Below are 19,395 nucleotides of genomic sequence, written 5' to 3' on the forward strand. Positions count from 1 at the left end.
TTATAGGAGCGTCAGAGGAAATTCAGCATCAGAAAGAACAGCATATAGTGATTATAGGAGCGTCAGAGGAAATTCAGCTGAGATGGCCAAACTCACCTGAAGGACAGAGAACGGACTGAAGCTGCCACCCTCCCCAAAAGAGAATGTCTGTTTTTCTCTTCCTCTTCTTCCTCTTCCTCCTCTCTCTGAAAGTAAAGAATCGATGAGATCCACGTTTGGAAAAACCCAATGACTCCTCTCATGTGGCTAGTGTTTTTTATTGTGGCGAGACATGTAGATGCGTGACAATGAGTTCATGTGTACGTTCATGTCTTGTGAATGATCATGGTTAGTTTGTGGCATGCATTAGTACATTTATGTGTCCATTTCCAGTTAGACTGTGCTAGTGACTGTGTTTGTGTGTGGGTTTATAAAGCAATACTTTGGGGACAAAATTGTTCAGAGAAATCATTATTATTATTTTAATTCTGTATTTTAATTCTAAATGCAAAAGCTTACTTTTAGCTTTAGGCTACATAAAAACAATAGATGTCTATGTGTCCTTATTTTAAAAGTCTAAGTGTTGGGTTATTATTGTTAACTAGAACAAAAAGTAAAACCATAAAAAAGTATTACTTGAAATAAGATAAACATTAACAGAAATAAAATCAATTATAAAAAATTATTGTTGTCAAGGCAACATTTCTATTTTTGTTTAGGTTGAAGTACTAAAATAACTAAAACATAATAAAAAGAGACATATGACTCAAATGTGTTTTACTCAAAATTCTTAAAATGAAAACAGAAATATAAATAAAATGTAATAAAAAACTAAACCTATAATAGTATACAAATAATAATAACAAATTAACAATGGAATGTGTTTGATAGCTCAAAAAGTGATTGTGTCCGGATTCATCAGTAAGTAATGGGTCTGGTAAGTGTGCATTTGTCTGAGCTCTTAGCGCAGCCCTGAGGATCAGTCCCTCAGGGTCACCAACAGACCCAATCATTGTAAAAGCCACATGACTGCTACATCACACACATCTCTCTCTCTCTCTCTCTCTCTCTCTCTCTCTCTCTCTCTCTCTCTCTCTCTCTCTCTCTCTCTCTCTCTCTCTAATTAAAATAAATCAATTTTTATTTTAATAAAAAAAATGTGTGTGTGTGTGTGTGTGTGTGTGTGTGTGTGTGTGTGTGTGTGTGTGTGTGTGTGTGTGTGTGTGTGTGTGTGTGTGTGTGTGTAATATCAGGAGGGTAGGAAGTGGGTACTGGAGGGTAGGAAGTCACTGCTGTCATGACGATGCATTTAATAAACAAGTTCAAATGGAAATCTGATTGTTTCTTTCATTTGAAAACGTTTATTGTAAGTGTGAACGTGTGAGAGAATATGTATTCATTGCAGTGTCACAAAGAGGAAATGTGCTCATCGAACAAACACAACCACGTGTGACGTGTTAACATGTGATGTCAATAAATCTGTTGCAAAGCAACCACTAAAAGAATCAACAGTGTAAAACCCTGGCAGCACCTCATATGAGACTCATGTGTTCATTTCAAGCTTATTATTAACACTGTCAAAACACATTTAGCTTTTGTTTAGACAAACAGCAATACCAAATGAATGCAATACAAAACAAAAAAATGTTTATAAACCCGATCCAAATCACATTCGTAATTGGTTTGAAATCGGTTTCTTTTTTAAAGGATTTTGTCGTTTAAACTCCCTGAATGCCAGTCAGGTTTTTTGTATCTTTTCTCATCATTTAACTTTTTATGTCATAACAATGTTTCTTTTTCAACTATTTATGTCATAGTTATGATTTGGGTTCAGTCCTAAAGATCAGATTTGATAACCAAATCAAATGAGTCCAGTGTGAACAAAGCTGAAACAACCCTAAAGGATTTAAAAAGCTGAAACAACCCTAAAGGATTTAAAAAACTGAGTCCAGAGTCATTGAGCTAAACTGCCAATTTAAAATGAGTATGTTAATGTATGTATATATATGTATAGTAAAAGGATGAGCCTTTAGTACCTCAGAATTTGCTTGGCTCTCCTTGCGTTTCAGGAAACCTGGAAGCCTTCTCAAAACCAGAGATACTCCATTTGGATTCTCCTCCAGTTTTTTAACAAGGTTTGTCCTGCTCCAGCCAACCTGGAATTGTATTTATCATTTACATTGCGTTAAATAAATGTATATTTGCATCCAAAATGGAGGTTCTTTCGCACCTAATGCTTGATGCGGCACCTTTCTATGGGTTATTTTCAGAAAACTGTGCTAGATTTATTTATTCATTTCATTTGAAAAAGTTATACCTGAAATAACAGAGGAGATTTCGCCAACCCTGTTACATTCAGAATGTTTCAGTGTTTAACATCAAGAAGCATCAACGTTTGTCTTTCTTCTATGTGCCTATCAGTAATAATAGGGCATTGAGCCACAAAATAACGATAATCCAATTTAGTGGACAAAAGACATCTGCTCAAATCCAGCGGGCAGGTCATCAAATGAACGACAGAAGTCTTTATGTAAATAACCTTTTACGATTATTTAGTGCAGTTATTAGCATTGAACAGTTGCTACTTACTACTATCTGTCCGTTGACCTGAATGACCTCATCTCCCGCTAAAATCTTCTCGCAGATCTCTGTAGAAGACTGTAAGACAAGATTTATGAGTATGTACAACATAAGATGTACAACAGAGTATATCAGTACCAAAAACTACAATGGCGTAGAAGGAACCACCCACAAATAGAAGCATCATGCCCATTCAAACTGACAAGTGCCGCTTTTGAAACCAAGTGCATTTAGAATGCAAACTCAACATATTTAAGGTTGGATGACTAATTATTTAAAATAATAGTGTAAGTTAAAAACTGTTTTACTTGTGATTAAATGTGCCTCTTTTCCAATACATTTAAATGAAACTAAAGGAAATTACATAACTCCCCTCTTCCCCCATTTCTGACCATAAGGCAGTTTACTTTGAAGCATAGTTTTCTCTTATTATCTAGGAAAGAAAAAATAATCAAACTCAAGATTTTCATTTTAAGACAGCTTTCAAACTAGCCCACTTTTTTTACAAAGAGGAAGTTAAGATTTCGGTCACACTGTTCTGAGAGTCAAGTTTGACTGACATACTGTATGTGTCGATTCATTAACAGGATCGTTGACAGCAGACTTCAAAAACACCCTCACGTATCTCCCAGCAGACAATTCAAGGGGTGATTTAAGTTTGTATATGCTAGAAAAACACTAATTTTCTACCTAAACAAATTAAATTATACTTTTACATCTTCCAAAATTTATGAAGCGCTGGGGTACCGTCAACCTGTCCTACCTCAGCTGCTGTTCCAGTGACAAAATGATTTCTGGATCCTGTGGTGGTGATCTCAATTCCCTATGTGAAAGAAATAATGTATCAAGCCAAGATTATCTTAGACCTCAGCTAAACTTTAATTCAATGGCTTATATAAAAGAGATGAAAATCCGGGCTGCTAATTGGTCTGTGAACCCTGCAGATTCGCTATAATATTTAGCCTTCCTGCCGTCTAGATCAGCGAGCATTATGGAAAGAAATTCAAAGGGAGAACTGAGGGAGCTTGTTCAAACCGGCACTGGTCAATGAATCGACTGCTGCAGTATTAGATGTTAGACAAAGTCCGATCTAAATAGTGTTGATTCTGCTGAAAATGTGCTGTAATTACAGAGACCTCCTGCTTAAGCGACAATGGACCAGGGTGGTCCAACCTTTATTAGTATCAGTCAGATCAATAATAATCAATCATGTCCAATTATTATATTCTCCGACTTGTTTCTCCAAAGCATTCATGCTAAATGTATCAAAATATGGACCTAATGAGTCTTCCAACAATATCGCTCCAGGAAACAGCAGAGGCAAGAATCACAAGACAGACATACATTTGATATTAAAGTACAATGTACTAAACAGTGTAAAAAAAAAAAAGTGTAATTAGATTTCCTCAAATGGTTTGTGGATGACTGCCAATGCAATCATGCATGTTGCATTGCGTGTTTGTGTCTGATATGAAGACACACACAACATAAATGCCCAAAATTAAATTCAAATATGTCAAACATGACAAAAGACTATGTGAACCTTTATAACTAATCAAGTTTCTCAGAGTATGGCTGTTCTTAATTGAGCTGGGGCAAATTTAAACCAATCATGCTATTTTTAATTGCACAATCTATCAGACACCTCACAGAAAAGCTTCTCTTTTGTGGAGCTGCTTAGTGTTGTTAAGGTACAGAAAGGAAGAGCTTTACATGATTAAACAACATATTAGCTGAATATAATACAAAGTGCAAGGACTGTCTGAGTAGAAATGATTTATTAACACTGTTTAATGAAAGAGATAAAACAGACAGAGTGCAGAAAGAAGATGCAATTGGTTTAAACTCCATCTGTACCTCTATACTAAGCACGGTTAGTTATTTAACATTTGCCAAACAAAGGGGTAAATTAAACAGCACCAAAGTATCTAAATAAATTATGAATCTAGAAAATATTTGCACTGCTGAAAGCCAGAGAAAAACAGGGACGCGCACTGGACAACATAGAGGATGAAACACAGAAAGAATGAATTACTGTACATAATTTGAGTTATAAATGATAAGATGCATTACCACGTGATCTCCTGGTGAGGTAGGGACCAGTTCAACACTCTCCAGCTGTGCAGTATGGGTAAGAAGAGTACATGGACTAACGGTCAAAATCTCATCACACACTGCTACCAACTGACGACACTAGACAGAAAGACAAAAATAAAAACACATGTCAGTGTAACTGACGATGGATCATCTCTTCTAAAGTAATCCTACATATAATTGGATTCCAGCGAGTTATATTTTCAAGTCACAATGTGCACTAACATTGTCCAAAAGTTCAGGGTCAGTAATTTATACTTTTATTCAACACATTAAATTGATCAACAGTGACAGACATTTATAATATTACAAAAGATTTCTATTTCAAATAAATGCGGTTTCATTTAAACCTTTTACATTATTCAAAGAATCCTAAAATAATATATCATGGTTTCCTTGGTGAGCATAAGAGACTTTCAAAAACATTAAAATACATCACGACCCCAAACTTTTAAACGACAGTGTAAGTGTACTGTCAATATAATACATTTATATAATATAATATAATATAATAATATAAATATAATATTAAAGGAATGTTCCAGGCTCAATACAAGTTAAGCCTTATCAATAGCATCTGTGACTCTTGTTTAGAACAGTAAACTAAATGTTTTATATTTATTAAAGTGCTGTAAAAAAAAAAAACAAGATGCACATTTGCTCTTTCATTGTACGCTTATTACACTAAACAATTTTTTTGAGTGAAAATTACTTTCTGTGGTAAATGAATGCATACCACAGAATCTGAAGTGTGTCATTTCTGTGCCACTACCAGTCACATGATGACTATGATATGCATTACATTTGTAAACAAACAAAAATAGAAATAATGTAGAGCTGTAAAAACGATGAATCGCATCTAACATAAAAGTTTGTGTTAATATATATATTAATACACACACACACACACATATATATCATATATAACAAACTTTTATGTTAGATGTGATTAATCGATTTGACAGCATTAAAATAAAAATAACGAAAAACCTTCATATTAATTCAAAGGGTCAAAAGACATGCGGAAAGTAAGAGTGAAAAAAGAAGACCCATGATCTCTTACTATGGAGATGATGTCCTTCTCCTTTTCAAACACAGCGGTTTCCTACAGGGAAGAGAGAGAGAAAATAGAGAACATTTACTAAATATGCAAGTGGTTCCACCCACTGAGGAGTTTGATGCACAATCCAGAGATCTACAAACACAGAGTTCATCTAACCCACTCACTCCTTGACTGATTCAACTCGTTCAGCCCTCTCAATGAAACACTTCCTTAAACAGAATGACGCTACACACAGCAAACACCCCTCGGACCATTCAATCCACAAGCTGAACTAAGAACAAGATTACGTACACGCAAACACACTCTCAAGTGTAATACCTGAACATGTAGATCACAGTCTAATTAAAGGATTAGGGTGGCCGCTTAGGATCGGTGGCAACCAGACATACTGATGCGGCAAATCTTATGTAACATCCCTAAAGATAAACATTGAATCCCAGACCACTAACAGATTCACTTCAGCCAATATACAACTCACTCAGCCATGATGTTCCGTACAAACAAAACCAAAGCAAATAAGGGCTCATATTCAACCTCAGATCTGTTTGAATTGGCTGAATGTTTTCAGTTAGTCCATCTGAGGAACAAAAGTGTGTACTTACTGGACTCAGGTGTGTGAGAGAGAGGATATGACAAAGCACGCAGCTGAATAATTTTGAAGGAAGGGATACGTGTGTGACAACGATCGCTCACTTCTCGTTACGTTAAACAAGTGTGTCACTTCCCCTCCTGACAGAGCGACAAAGTCATAATGTAAAAAAACAGTAGGTGGAAATACAGATTCAGAGAAATAAAAAAGTGATTGGATGGATGGATGGATGGATGGATAAATGAATGGATCGATAGATGGATAGGTGCTCTATAAACACAACAGTTTTGAGTAAAACAATGAGATCTGACAGAGAGTCGGCGTTTTAACAGCACAGGTTTCAGGGATTTCCCTTCAAATGAGAGGAATTATCTGCTTTGTTTAAGGTGTTTGGATAAGCATACGGTTGTGCTTCCAAGCAGGTTTTTATGCACAAGGGCTTGGAAGTAAGATGTGCCGTTGTCACGGAAACATAATTGTAAAATTAATGGAATGACAGAATGTATAAGGTCAAACAGGACACACATACACACTGGTCATGTAATTTAGTATAATATCTTCAATATTCACACCCTGCCAAAGAAAACTACCAAAGTGTCTTTTTATAGGTCATTATGGTGCAGTTCAAGCACAGTTCAGTATACAGCCGTGCAGAGAAGACCAACGGCCAAGGTCAAGAATTTCATTAAATACTACATTCAATTTCGGTTTATTTTTCAATAAACCCTATCGTATACCTCCAGAACACTTGAAATATACGGCACGTGTCTCATAGGATAATTCTGTGATGCCTTTACATCTTTTTTTAAAAAGCTTGATGCTGGTTGCCATTTACTGGCATTATATGGACTAACGCGAGGTTTTTTTTTTTATTCTCCTTTTGTGGTCCATAAAATAAAGAAGGGCATATGGAATTAGAACAACACCAGGGTGTGTAAATAACTTAATTTTAAGGTGAACTATCCCTCTAAACCATTTTGTATAATCAACTGGAAGCTAACATTTAGATCTGCCTCCGGTTTTTTAGTGCAACTCCCACATTTCAAAATCCAATCAACAACCAATAGGTAGTACCCACCCTTTATTTTTTTCTTTCCTGATAATACATTACACCTAGATGTACACCACAATATGGAAGACAAGAGCTGTCGCTACTTCCGTTTCTGCTTCTGAATCGCTACTTTAATTGAGGTAAGAAGGAGAGATTACGTCTCTTCTTGCCCTTGCTTAATTTAATTTCTTTTACCCTTTCTCTAAATATAAATTTTATTGTATCAGTTATTCATATTTCTTTTTTAATCACTATAGATATTTTGTCTTTTGATATTTTCTGAGCAAATGCAATACTGAAAACTAAATTTGAAAACTCAGAAAACGAGTAAAAATGAGAGATCTTTGAGACACAGCTGATATTCATTGTCTCCCCAGTTCTGCTGTTTTCCTGGTCTTTTAGCTCTATTGAGGCTGACATCCTCACACAAAGGAGCTTCATTCAGCTCAAAAGCTTTTACCTTGTTTTCTTCTAGTCCTCAACAAAGCTCCTCGTTTCACATTGATAATGATCATTGACTCTATTTTAACACTGCAGAAAGAGAGCGAGAACTTCCCTCAGTGATAAAACACAGGTCAGCTGTTGTCTCCCCTTTCTATATCTTCCTCTCCCTCTCCTTTTCGATTTACTGGCGGCGTGACAAATAACTGCATTTGCAGCAGCATACAATGACAAAAATGGAGCAGACCAAAGTATATAAATGCTTCTGTCTCTAGGCAGAGACAAACAACTAAATCAAATGCTCTAGTAAGGGGGCACAGCCTTCAGGCCAGCAGACCTGGAGATACTAAAAAAAGATCTGCCTCACATCCTGCATGGGTTCGTTTACACCTTTCCAAGGCATAAACAACACGCATGCTTGTTTTCCCATCATGGTGGGAACTTTCCATTGAGCTGATGAGATTCTATGCCCCTATGACTAAAACCTAACTCTTACAGAAACCTTTATACATTTTAACATTGTCAATAAGGCATTTTAGAATGTTTCTTAAGCTTACATTCCATACTGTACTACCTTCTAAAACTCTGTCCTTCATTTTAGGAACTCCACAGAAGAGACGACTTCTAAAATTCCATGACACAGACTGTTTATTAAATAAAACAACCATTTCCTCTCAGCAGCACAAACCGGCAAATATTATACTTCAAACATGTGAATGTTGAGGGAAAAAGTGTATTCAGGGTAAAAAAGATAAAACAAGCACACACAGTACCTAATCGATGTGACCTTTTCTTCTTAATTCACTGATGTGTTATTTCAGTACAGTGTGTGTGTGTGTGTGTGTGTGTGTGTGTTTTTGTTAATCTCCTTTTACACCCTCTGTCTAACTCCCCGCCTCTTATCTCTCTTTTAATTAATCTATCTTTCACTCCTTCACCTCTCCTTCTTTTTAAATTCATTACTCCTCTCTCTCTTTCTCGGTAAAGTCATCAGCTGACTGCTAATTATTCCACTCCCCGGGGAAGCGCTGCCAATACAGACAAACACACCAAAACTTGCACAGATGCAACTATATCTCAGATCAAAAGAGCTTCTCTTCATATCTGGGTTATCCCTGGAGTCACTGAATATTTGTTCATCTGTTCATCAAAAAACACCACTCACCACCAGTGAGCAAGACACAGTCATCCATGTATGACACACACTAGTATCACCAGAAAGTTTAGCTTGACATGGTGACCTTTGGCTTCACGTGACGTGGTTTCTATGAAGATCAGAAGCCCACCTGTCCCCTAACACCTGTTCCAACACTCACCTTCATGGTTTTAAATGTCACACACTTATTAAAATGTAAGTAGAAGGAACACTCTATTCCCAGAAACCTTTAGACTTAAAATCCCACTGTAATTATTAATAGAGACAGGAGTGGTCTGGCTGGCCTCAGTCAGATGTGATCTGTTTTGATTTAGAAGTTCATATGTGATTTAATACACAAAAGGTTTATCCTTATGCAATGAAACATATATCGGGTCATATATGTATATTGCATTTTCTAATTGAACACTACTTATATTACATAAATAATATAATATATGAAAGTATTATTTATATATGCACTACTATTCAAAAGTTTGGAATCAGTAAGATTAAAAAGAAAAAGAAATGAATACCGCAGTTTTATTCAGCAAGAATGCATTAAACTGATCAAAACTCAAAGCATTTATAATGTTACAAAATTCTATTTCAATGCTGTTCTTTGGAATTATTAATCAAAGTAATATATATATATCTTAGTTTCCACAAAACTATTACACAGCACAAATGGTTTCAACATTGCTAATAATAAGAAATGTTTCTTGAGCACCAAATCAGCATATTAGAAGAATTTCCGCTACATTTTTTATCAAATACATGCAGCCTTGTTGAGCATAAGAGACTTCTTCCAAAAACATTAAAAATAAAAAAAAATGTACAGACGCCAAACATTTGAACGGAAGTACCAGAATATCACATTTGTATTTTTACAGTTTGCCTCAGAGTGTTGGACCTCACTGTACGTGAGAATGATCATGTAAGGATTAGTGACCCAGAACAGCCCTGAGTTTGTACATTAACTCTTCTTTCACTGCTACCATCCTTACATTAAAAAGTTACTGATTGCTGCCCAAGAAAGCATTTGCGCAATAAACACAGAATATGGTTTGTAATGTAAACAGGAAGTATACAAACAATGCACTTAAATTAGAAAAGATACCATCAGCTTTAGGAAAACAAAACTTCGCGGGAGAGAAAACAACTACCTAGTGATTTACACTGTGTGTGTGTGTGTGTGTTACATCTGACAGAAAGGAGCTGATAGCATCAGGTGTCAACATACTTAGTGTGCACATTGTACATTGTTTCTCCATACACACACACACACACTTAGCTTCTTTCTCATTTCCACACTTTCCTTCCCCTCTTTAGCAATGCTGTTTGCTTTTAGAGTAGAAGACTGTGAGTCACATCATCAACGATTCAAAACCCTTTTGTTATTTTCCTCTGTGATTACACAAACAGCACCAAAATGTCCTTGAAACTTTAAAGCGAACAAAAAAGCTGCAAGAAACATGGAGCAAATGGTTCAGATGCCTTTCGAATGACGAAGCAAACACAAATCTTGAAATAGACGCTATCTGAATTTCCAACGACACTGAGTAAGTCAACATGTTTTATCATTAGTATATCTGTGTGTTTGGCTCTGTGTGCAACCCAAGTAAACTGTAAGACTCTTAAACTTGTGAATCTTTTTAGGTAAAAGTATATGAGATTAATGAATAAAAAATGATAAATAAAATAAGCAATAAAATTGTCAATAGACAACAAACCTACTATTCCATGTCCAGATGAAAGATACTCTTCTGGTGAAGTGAATATCATGTGACCTCTTCTTCTTTACGCTCACCACAGGTGAATAACACACGACCAAAAGATCTTTCAGTTCTCATAGTCTGTCTTTCAATGCCCCTCCCCTCCCTCCCTCCCTCCCTCAGAACTCTTGAGTCCAGTGAATACACATAATGAAAAACATATGTTTGTCAGCATTTTTCTGAATATCAGTCATGAAGCAAACAAGCAAAGCAATTACTGGACAACATGTAAACTGCATCCAAAAATATTTAGGATAGCAAGCTGCACAGATAGTTTCACAAATAGGCAGTATGGACAAACTTAAAAATTACCAGAACCTCTATTTGACTTTGACTGATTTTTAAGTCACTATTGCCTGAGCGCACATTCAGATATTTTCAATTAATAACTAAATTTCAGTATGTTACTTGCAAAAAGTTATTGAATGTTTTCAGAAGACTTGGAATACAGCACACGAGCTTGACAAAAAATCCCGGAAAAAGCAATGTTTCAGAAGAAGGAATGTCATATAGGTTTGTAACCAACCAATGACCAATGACACAGTTTTAATTTTTGGGTGAAAACTACCTTTAAAGCACTGTAATATGATCACACTCACCTTATGCACTGTGGTATCCAGATCTTTACACAAAGTGGCGACTTTCTCATTTGCTGTGTATCCGGTCTGCTGAGCAAACTGATACCTGTAAAAGACATACACATTATGACTGAAAATTAACAAAATATCACAACACTGCTCCATGCTCAAACTCATGGCCTGAACACGAACACGGTAAACATCGCTCTGTGGTTCAGACTGTGATTCTCACCTGCTGAGCATAGATGCAAGTCCATTGGATGCTGTGATCACGTCCACCACCGCCTGCAGTACCTGTTGTGGTAGCTTGGTGGCACTCTGTCCGTCAATGGTATTGACGCGCCAGCGCCCCTGTATGCTCATCTGCAGAGTGTGAGCCACTGCACGCAGCTTCTCCGTCAAACTGCGCAGGCTGTCACCCCCAACACTGTATGTCTGTGCAGACATGGGAAACATGTTAGGTGCCATTCACATCGTGTTCAGAAAGAGTGTTTAAAGTGAAAAAAAAAAAAAAAAAAACAAGGTCTTGAGATCCGTTTTTAAAAGGTGACGTTTTTTAACGTCATTCCTCCTGAAAAGTTCATATTTACAAGTTGGGAAGTTGTAATTATGACGTCATTGCATTCAACTTTGTTTGGAGCATAAGCAATGTATCTTTTTAAATTTTACTTCAACAATATGATGAATAAAGAATGTGCATCAGGTGTGTTTTTAGTTTTTTTTTATGTTAACTTATGAAGGTGCTGTGTTATATATTACAGTGGTTTTCAATCCTGGTCCTGGGGACCCACACTGATCTGCACATTTTATATGGCTGCGTCCAACTCACATACTCTCTTAAGTAGGTACTCATTTTGAATAAGTACTTACATTGCAAGCTATAAAAAAAGTGTAGTTGTGGTCAGAATTATTGGCACCCCTGGTAAATATGATCAAAGATGGCTGTAAAAATAAATCTGCATTGTTTATCCTTTTGATCTTTCATTAAAAAAAACATGTTGGCCACAATTATTGGCACCCTTTTATTAAATACTTTTTGCAACCTCCTGTTGCCAAGATAACAGCTCTGAGTCTTCTCCTATAATGCATGATGAGTTTGGAGAACACCTGACAAGACATCAGAGAGCATTCCTTCACACAGAATCTCTCCAGATCCTTCAGATTCCCAGATCCATGTTGGTGCTTCTTCTCTTCAGTTCACCCCACTAATTTTCTATAGGGTTCAGGCCAGGGAACTTGGACTTCCATTACAGAAGCTTCATTTTGTGTTCAGTGAGACATTTTTGTGTTGATCTTGATGTTTGTTTTGGATCGTTGTCCTGATGGAAGATCCAACCACGGCCCATTATTAAGATTTCTAGCAGAAGCGGTCAGGTTTAGATTTTTTATCTGTTGGCATTTTTCTAGAATCCATGATACCATGAATAGTCTGGAGGCCAGGACCTCTGGCAGAAAAATAGGTCCACAGCATTAAAGATCCAGCTGTGTATTTAACCGTGGGCACGGGGTTCTTTTTATCCCTGTTTGCACCAAACGCATCTGGTGGGTTTGCAGCCAAAAATCTCTTTTTTTTAGTTTCATCTGACCACAGAACCAACATCCAGTATTGTCTGACAAATGAAAATGCTGGAGATTGTTTTTGGATGAGAGAGGAGGATTTAGTAGGGGTTGTTAGATTTTTTTTTTTTTGTTAGGCTTTCTGACCCCAAGACTCAACTAATCTCTGCAATCTTCTATCTGTGATTATTGGAGATTCTTTGGCCACTCAAACTGTCCTCTTCACCGTATATTAGGACGATATAGACACACGTCCTCTTCCAAGCAGATTCGTAATATCTTTAGTTGATTGGAACTTTTTAATTATTACCCTGATGCTTTAGCTATTTTCTTACAGCCACTTTTTCTTTTGTAAAGCTCAACAATCTTTTTCTGCACATCAGAACTGGTTTTACTCATTGTGATGGATGATTAAGGGAATTTGGCCTTTGTTTCCTCATATTTATATTCCTGTGAAACAAGAAGTCATAGCTAGACAATTTCACGTTCCTAGTCACCCTGGTGTGCTACAAAATTTAAATATTAATGGGAATACTTCAGAGATATTTTACTCATAAAAAAATTCTAGGGGTGTTTCATAATGTGATTCCCCCCACTTTCAATTATTTTACTTGAAATTTATTTACAATGAAAGGAAATCATTTTTGTGAGTTTTTTTTAATGAAAGATCAAAAGGATAAACAATGCAGATTTATTTTTACAGCCATCTTTGATCATATTTATCAGGGGTGCCAATAATTCTGACCACAACTGTTTATAGTATGGAAGTAATCTGGACGTCCTACATTTGCCATGTTGTCATTACCATGTGACCTACAACGTCAGTTACGTTGCTTCACTGCCATTCACAAATCCTCTTCCATGGGCAGCATCCGAAATCGCATACAGTACTTCCCTACTATATAGTAGGTTAAAAAAAAAAACAGGATGACAAAAGAAGTATGTCCGAATTCACAGTACTCATAAAACTGTAGGCAAAAAGTACCTGGATGACCTACTACTTCCGGCAAGATTCTGAAGCGTGCATACGATGGACATTTTACTATCCCATTATAGATTTATGGATGGCAGTAAAGCGATGTAACTGATGCTGGTAGATCACATGATAATGACAACATGGCGAATGTAGTATGTCCATGTTACATTCATAGTATCTAGAACATCGTTTTTTTAGCGCTCGTGAAGTAATTAATTATTCAAAATAAGTACCTACTCAAGAGAGTATGCGATTTCGGACGCAGCCATGGTTTCATGGGATAGTAAAGTGCCCATCGTATGTACTACCGGAAGTAGGAGGTCATCCGGGTACTTTTGCCTACTCTTTTAGGAGTACTGCGAATTCGGACATACTACTCTTGTCATACTACTCTTTATTTCAACAAATTTACCATCAACACAGACACTGCATCTATTGCATCTGCCATATTTTCTCACTGATGCCCCTGACTCAGAAACTCAGCACTTAAAGAAAGTTCAGAGCTTCCTACTTGTAATTACAATTTTGTGTTGTCGTTCATGTGATCAAGTCATAAATATGATCTTTGCGACATAACTTGAACACACCATTAAGATAAGGCAAAAAACACAAGCACAGCGGACTCTCACACACACATTTATATTACGGTATATAGAAAAACTATTCTGTGTGAAAGGCCTATTAGCATGTTTGTAAGTGCATGTGTTCTGAATTCCAACAGAATAATAATCACAATTCTCTTTCTCTCTCTATTAAAATCATTTGGTGTCCTTAATAAACATATTTACCTAGTATATATGTTTATATCTCATTTTATCACTCACTAAGTATTTACCTTTTATTCCACTCAAAAATATCTGACATATTTTCTATCCTCACACACACACACACACACACACACACACACACACACACACACACACACACACACACACACACACACACACACACACACACACACACACACACACACACACACACACACACACACACACACACACACACACACACACACAGAGAGAGAGAGAGAGAGAGATCTGAGAGATTCCTGCGATTTGAGGTTTGTTACAGTTCCTGTAATTCTCCTGGTAATTCTCTCTATAGCAAAGCAAGAGCAGTTGAGCCTGACGTTTACTGTTACGACACACGTAGGGAGTCCTGGCACCATCAGGTCCACATTAATCCTCCCAGCAGGCAAAACATTTACAGCACATGGAGCATATCCACTGTCAGCTCACTGGAAGCTTCAGTCAGCGAGCTAGCAATAAACACATTTGTGACAAAACCAGTCACAAGTCAAAATTATCGAATATTAAAATTAAAATTGCCAAAAATCATTAGAATATTAATTTAAAATCATGTTCCATGGATATTTTGTAAATTTCCTAGCGTAAATATATAACAAATGTATTTTTGTGAGTGGATGCAGCAAAATCACAAACATAAATGGACAACTTTAAAGGCAATTTTCTCAATGTTTTCTTTTTTAAGTTAGTTGTATCTTGACCAAATATTGTCCTATCCTAACAACCCATACATCAATGAAAAGCTTATTTAATAGAGAGAGAGAGAGAGAGAGAGAGAGAGAGAGAGAGAGAGAGAGAGAGAGAGAGAGAAGTGTGTGTGAAGTGACTCATTGAAGTGCTACAGCATTCTTCCCCTCCATAACAAAGGCTCTAAATTGGGCAGCAGACGCTAACCGACACATACACTACCAAAAACTTATACAGAAATACTTCAGAAAAACATCAGATGAAATAACAGAAGGATTATTACAAAACAATTACACCCTGTATTCACAAACCATACACTCAAATCCAAACTTTATAGTCTTTATACTCTATTCACATCCTTTGTTCTAAACAAAGGGCTAATAATAAATAGACTAAATTTAGCACTAAAAGCATTCTGAAGTGTGAATTAAGGTATTATTTAGTCCAGGAGCATTTTTAGATGTTTTCACAAAGATTAATGAGACACACATGCGCACGCGCGTACACACACACACACACACACACACACTCACACACCTACCAGAGCACAGAGTTTTTCCACAGCCTCTAGTATTAGCTCCTGATGTCCGATTTTATGCACTCCGAGATTCTCCAGCCTGGAAGAGGAGAGTTGCAGCAGATCTGAGCCAGAGAGCTGCCACTCAGATAATGAGTACTGCTGCAGAGGAGCATCCAGACCTAAAAGACACACAGACATATCACACTAAGTTAGCACAGAGACATTCAAGTTCATCATTAGTCCAAGTGAGAATTGAAGTTCATCACAGTACCAAATGTTACTGGATACAAATGTAATAAAATAATTATTATATACTACCATTACAAAGTCTAGGGTCAGTATGATTTTTTTTTTTTTTTTTTATACATTTTTATATAGGCCTATTTATTCAGCAAGGATGTATTAAATTGATCAGTGACAGTAAATACTTTCATATTGTTACAAAAGTTTCCTTTTTATATAAATGCTGGAAAAAAATTCACAATTTCCACAAAAATATTAAGCCGCAAACCTTACAATAAAAACTTTAACATAGATAGTAATAATAAGAAACCTTATTCACAAGTAACAAAACTCAGCTTTGCCATATAAGGAATAACTTACATTTTATAATATATTAAAATAGAAAAGTCATTTTAAATTGTATTAATATTTCACAATATTAATGTTTATATCAAATAAATGCAGCCTTAGTGAGCATTAGAGACTTCTTTGAAAAAACAACAAACCCAAACTTCTGAATGCATCTAAAAATTCAAATTATCTTCTTAAAAATACAAAAGTTAAAAGAGAAATATATAATCTCAAAAATATATAAAGTTAAAAAGAAAATATATAATCGTCACTATTATAAATGGAGAAACAAAAATGTTAAATAAAAATATTGAAAGAAAAAATGAGTAGCGAGTAGAAAGAGTGAGATGCCAACACATTATGAATGAAAGGAAATGGCTACATCATGAGATGCTAAGTACCACCCACTGAACAATCCACATACACATATGAAAACAATTCCATATATCTGTTATAATGAAAGAAAATGAGGATAAAGAAGGTGCCCAGGAGGCATGTGGGTCATACACACTAAAGCTGTTCAGCAGCTGTTGTAGTAAAACACACACCTGCTACAGTGTGTTTACTTTAGGAAAAAGCACTTTAGAAATTCTCATCTGAAAGCAGTTTCTATTGTTAACTAGTTTCCAATGATCAAGATGAAGATCCAGCTGGAGGTACTAGATAGATTCTCGTCTGCACATACACATGTGTGACACTCAAAACATTCAGGGTTTAAGCTTTTTTCTCTAAGCTGGTGAAACACTAAGATTTTAGGCCCTGAAGGAAATTCCTTTGCGTAAAATTTTTATGCAACTATATCCACAGCCAAAAGATTTTATAACCATATGAGACTATTCTCTAGTCTATTCATAACACGTGTAAAGTATTTTTCATGATTTTTTTTTTTAAATAAAATGAAATGCTATATAAAATGCAATCTAACCGCAGTGAATATAAGGCTTTGTTATCATATTTGGTTTGATATAATATTTATTCAGCCTTTAGAGATCGCATATAGCTCCAAAACAGGATGTAAATGATCATAAGATACAACCTAATGTCCAACATTTGTCAAACACTTAGACAAGCAAACACGTTAGAGAAGGGACATGCTTCTGTTACAGTCTAATAGATTATAAGGGCTTCAATAAGATCTATACACGAACACACAACTAGACAACATTAGTAAAGTGCACATTATAATACTTGTATTTTACAGTATATATAGTTTTACTATTATTACTATTGTTTCTTTGAACTCAAAAAGCCGGGGAAATTAAGTTACGATTTGTTTACAAAATTGTATTTGAGGAAAAAAGCAAGGAAAATTGATATTATGCATGTGTGAAACAACTGGTGAATTACAAAAATAGGGTGAAGATTTTATTTGAAGTTAAGATACAGATTCAAGTAACCAAGTTAATGGGTGGAACTGTTGCAAGCATAATAAGAGATAAGGCCTAGGAAGTCAAAAGGCCCACATCTCAGTTTCATATGCTGCTGTCAAACACCCGGCCTGTTCAAAATCCCCTTAAATTAAAATTATTTAATTTATTGTTATTTACATTATTGTTAATTATGCCCTTCAAACTAAAATGTTTACAGTATTTAAACTGTTTCATAAATTGTATTAAAATTTTGCTCAAAGGCCTAGCCAGTTTAATGCCTGGACTCGTTGTGACAACATTTGGCATCATGTGTGTTCCATATCTTTTTTTCTGTGCAATATTGGTCGAACTTTTTTTAGTTGCCAAAGACTTTAAGGTAGCCTATGTGCCTATACTAAAATTGAATTTCAGAAACATTCATTGAAGTATTAAGTAAACTAATTACTAAGCCACTGTAAATACAATAACTCAATAAAAGCAAAAACGCAGTACATAAAGAGTAAAAGGCCAGCAGTGCGTAATCAATGTTATACTTTACACGTCATAGTTGGATTATACATGAAGACATATGTAAGTACAACTGCTGCACACAATAACCATAATGGTTGATTAGTATTACGCAATACTACAGTATAGTACACTATAATACTAATATAAATATATATTTAAACACACAGCGACACAAACACTACTGTGAAGTATAAAAGAAACAACATTGTAGAGTTCGAGTGTTAAAGTGAAACGACAACATCAGAACTGAGCGAGAGTAATAGAGACATTCGCATATAGAACGATGTGGGCCAGTCTGAACTCGCACAGAGAATGACAGCAGCAGATTTTATCGCTTTGCACATGATGAACGACGTATCAGTAGCCTACTATAGCATAGTGTTTTTGAAGTTTGTTAAATCTCCCTTGTTGTATTCACCAGCTGAATTAGTTAGTTACGCGCGAGCGTTTATCAACAAACTAAAGCTCTTCCTCATTCCACCAACACCTTCCGTTCCTTAGGGATTTGTGTCGTTCCTGTTTTATTCGGCCATATCTTTCTGTCGACCTACATGAAACCAACTGTCGGTATCTAAGAACACAAAGACACAGACATAAACAAAAACACACCCGGTTACCTTTGAGCCACTCGGTGACTCTCTCGGTGCTCCAAGACGCTACGGGCTCCATGATCTAAGGAGCATGAATTCAAATCCGCGAAGTGGATCAGAGCAAAGAAAAGTTCATCCTGCTGTCTGTCTGGTTGGCACACCTTCCTACAGGTAAAGCTGCGCTCTCGGCCAATGGTGTTCTGCGCACACTGCGCCTGTCTCAGTTTGCTGGGCGGGGTTCATGAAACTGTCATAGAGGCTGTTCAATGCCCCGAGAACAAATCTGTTTTTTTTTTTTTTTCGGTTTGCCAAATTACCACACTTCCTCCTTGCAAACTTGAAAAAATTTTAAATCAGCTTTCTGATAGCATTAGTAGCCTAAGTAAAACTATTTTAAATCCAATTTTAATTTAACAAATGTAAATTCTGTCATCATTTACTCACCCTCAAGTTGTTCCAAACCTGTATGAATTGCTTTGTTCTGTTGAACACAAAAGATATTCTAAAGAATGTTGGTAATC

At 36.0% G+C, this 19,395-nt stretch overlaps 1 protein-coding gene across 8 annotated transcripts in view; it reads right to left on the bottom strand.

The window, feature by feature from the left end:
* cnksr1 (connector enhancer of kinase suppressor of Ras 1) overlaps positions 1–19,153 on the bottom strand; it is a 28,737-nt gene extending 9,584 nt beyond the window's left edge. For 2 of the 8 annotated variants that reach the window (XM_079632299.1, XM_079632298.1), the window contains exons 1-10: positions 18,902–19,079; positions 15,853–16,010; positions 11,518–11,720; positions 11,307–11,391; positions 5,717–5,758; positions 4,633–4,752; positions 3,323–3,382; positions 2,569–2,637; positions 2,016–2,135; positions 97–185 (exon numbers count right to left, since the gene is read on the bottom strand). In XM_079632299.1, coding sequence (XP_079488425.1) covers positions 97–185; positions 2,016–2,135; positions 2,569–2,637; positions 3,323–3,382; positions 4,633–4,752; positions 5,717–5,758; positions 11,307–11,391; positions 11,518–11,720; positions 15,853–16,010; positions 18,902–18,953 — 998 coding nt within the window. In that variant the 5' untranslated portion in view covers positions 18,954–19,079. Of the gene's footprint in view, positions 1–96; positions 186–2,015; positions 2,136–2,568; positions 2,638–3,322; positions 3,383–4,632; positions 4,753–5,716; positions 5,759–10,669; positions 10,762–11,306; positions 11,392–11,517; positions 11,721–15,852; positions 16,011–18,901 lie in introns of those variants that run through there. The other 6 variants (XM_079632302.1, XM_079632301.1, XM_079632305.1 and 3 more) reach the window with 4 other exon arrangements.
* Positions 19,154–19,395: the final 242 nt, after the last annotated feature.

This window comes from Phoxinus phoxinus (genome assembly GCF_949152265.1).
Source record: "Phoxinus phoxinus genome assembly, chromosome: 13".
Taxonomy (NCBI): Eukaryota; Metazoa; Chordata; class Actinopteri; order Cypriniformes; family Leuciscidae; genus Phoxinus; species Phoxinus phoxinus.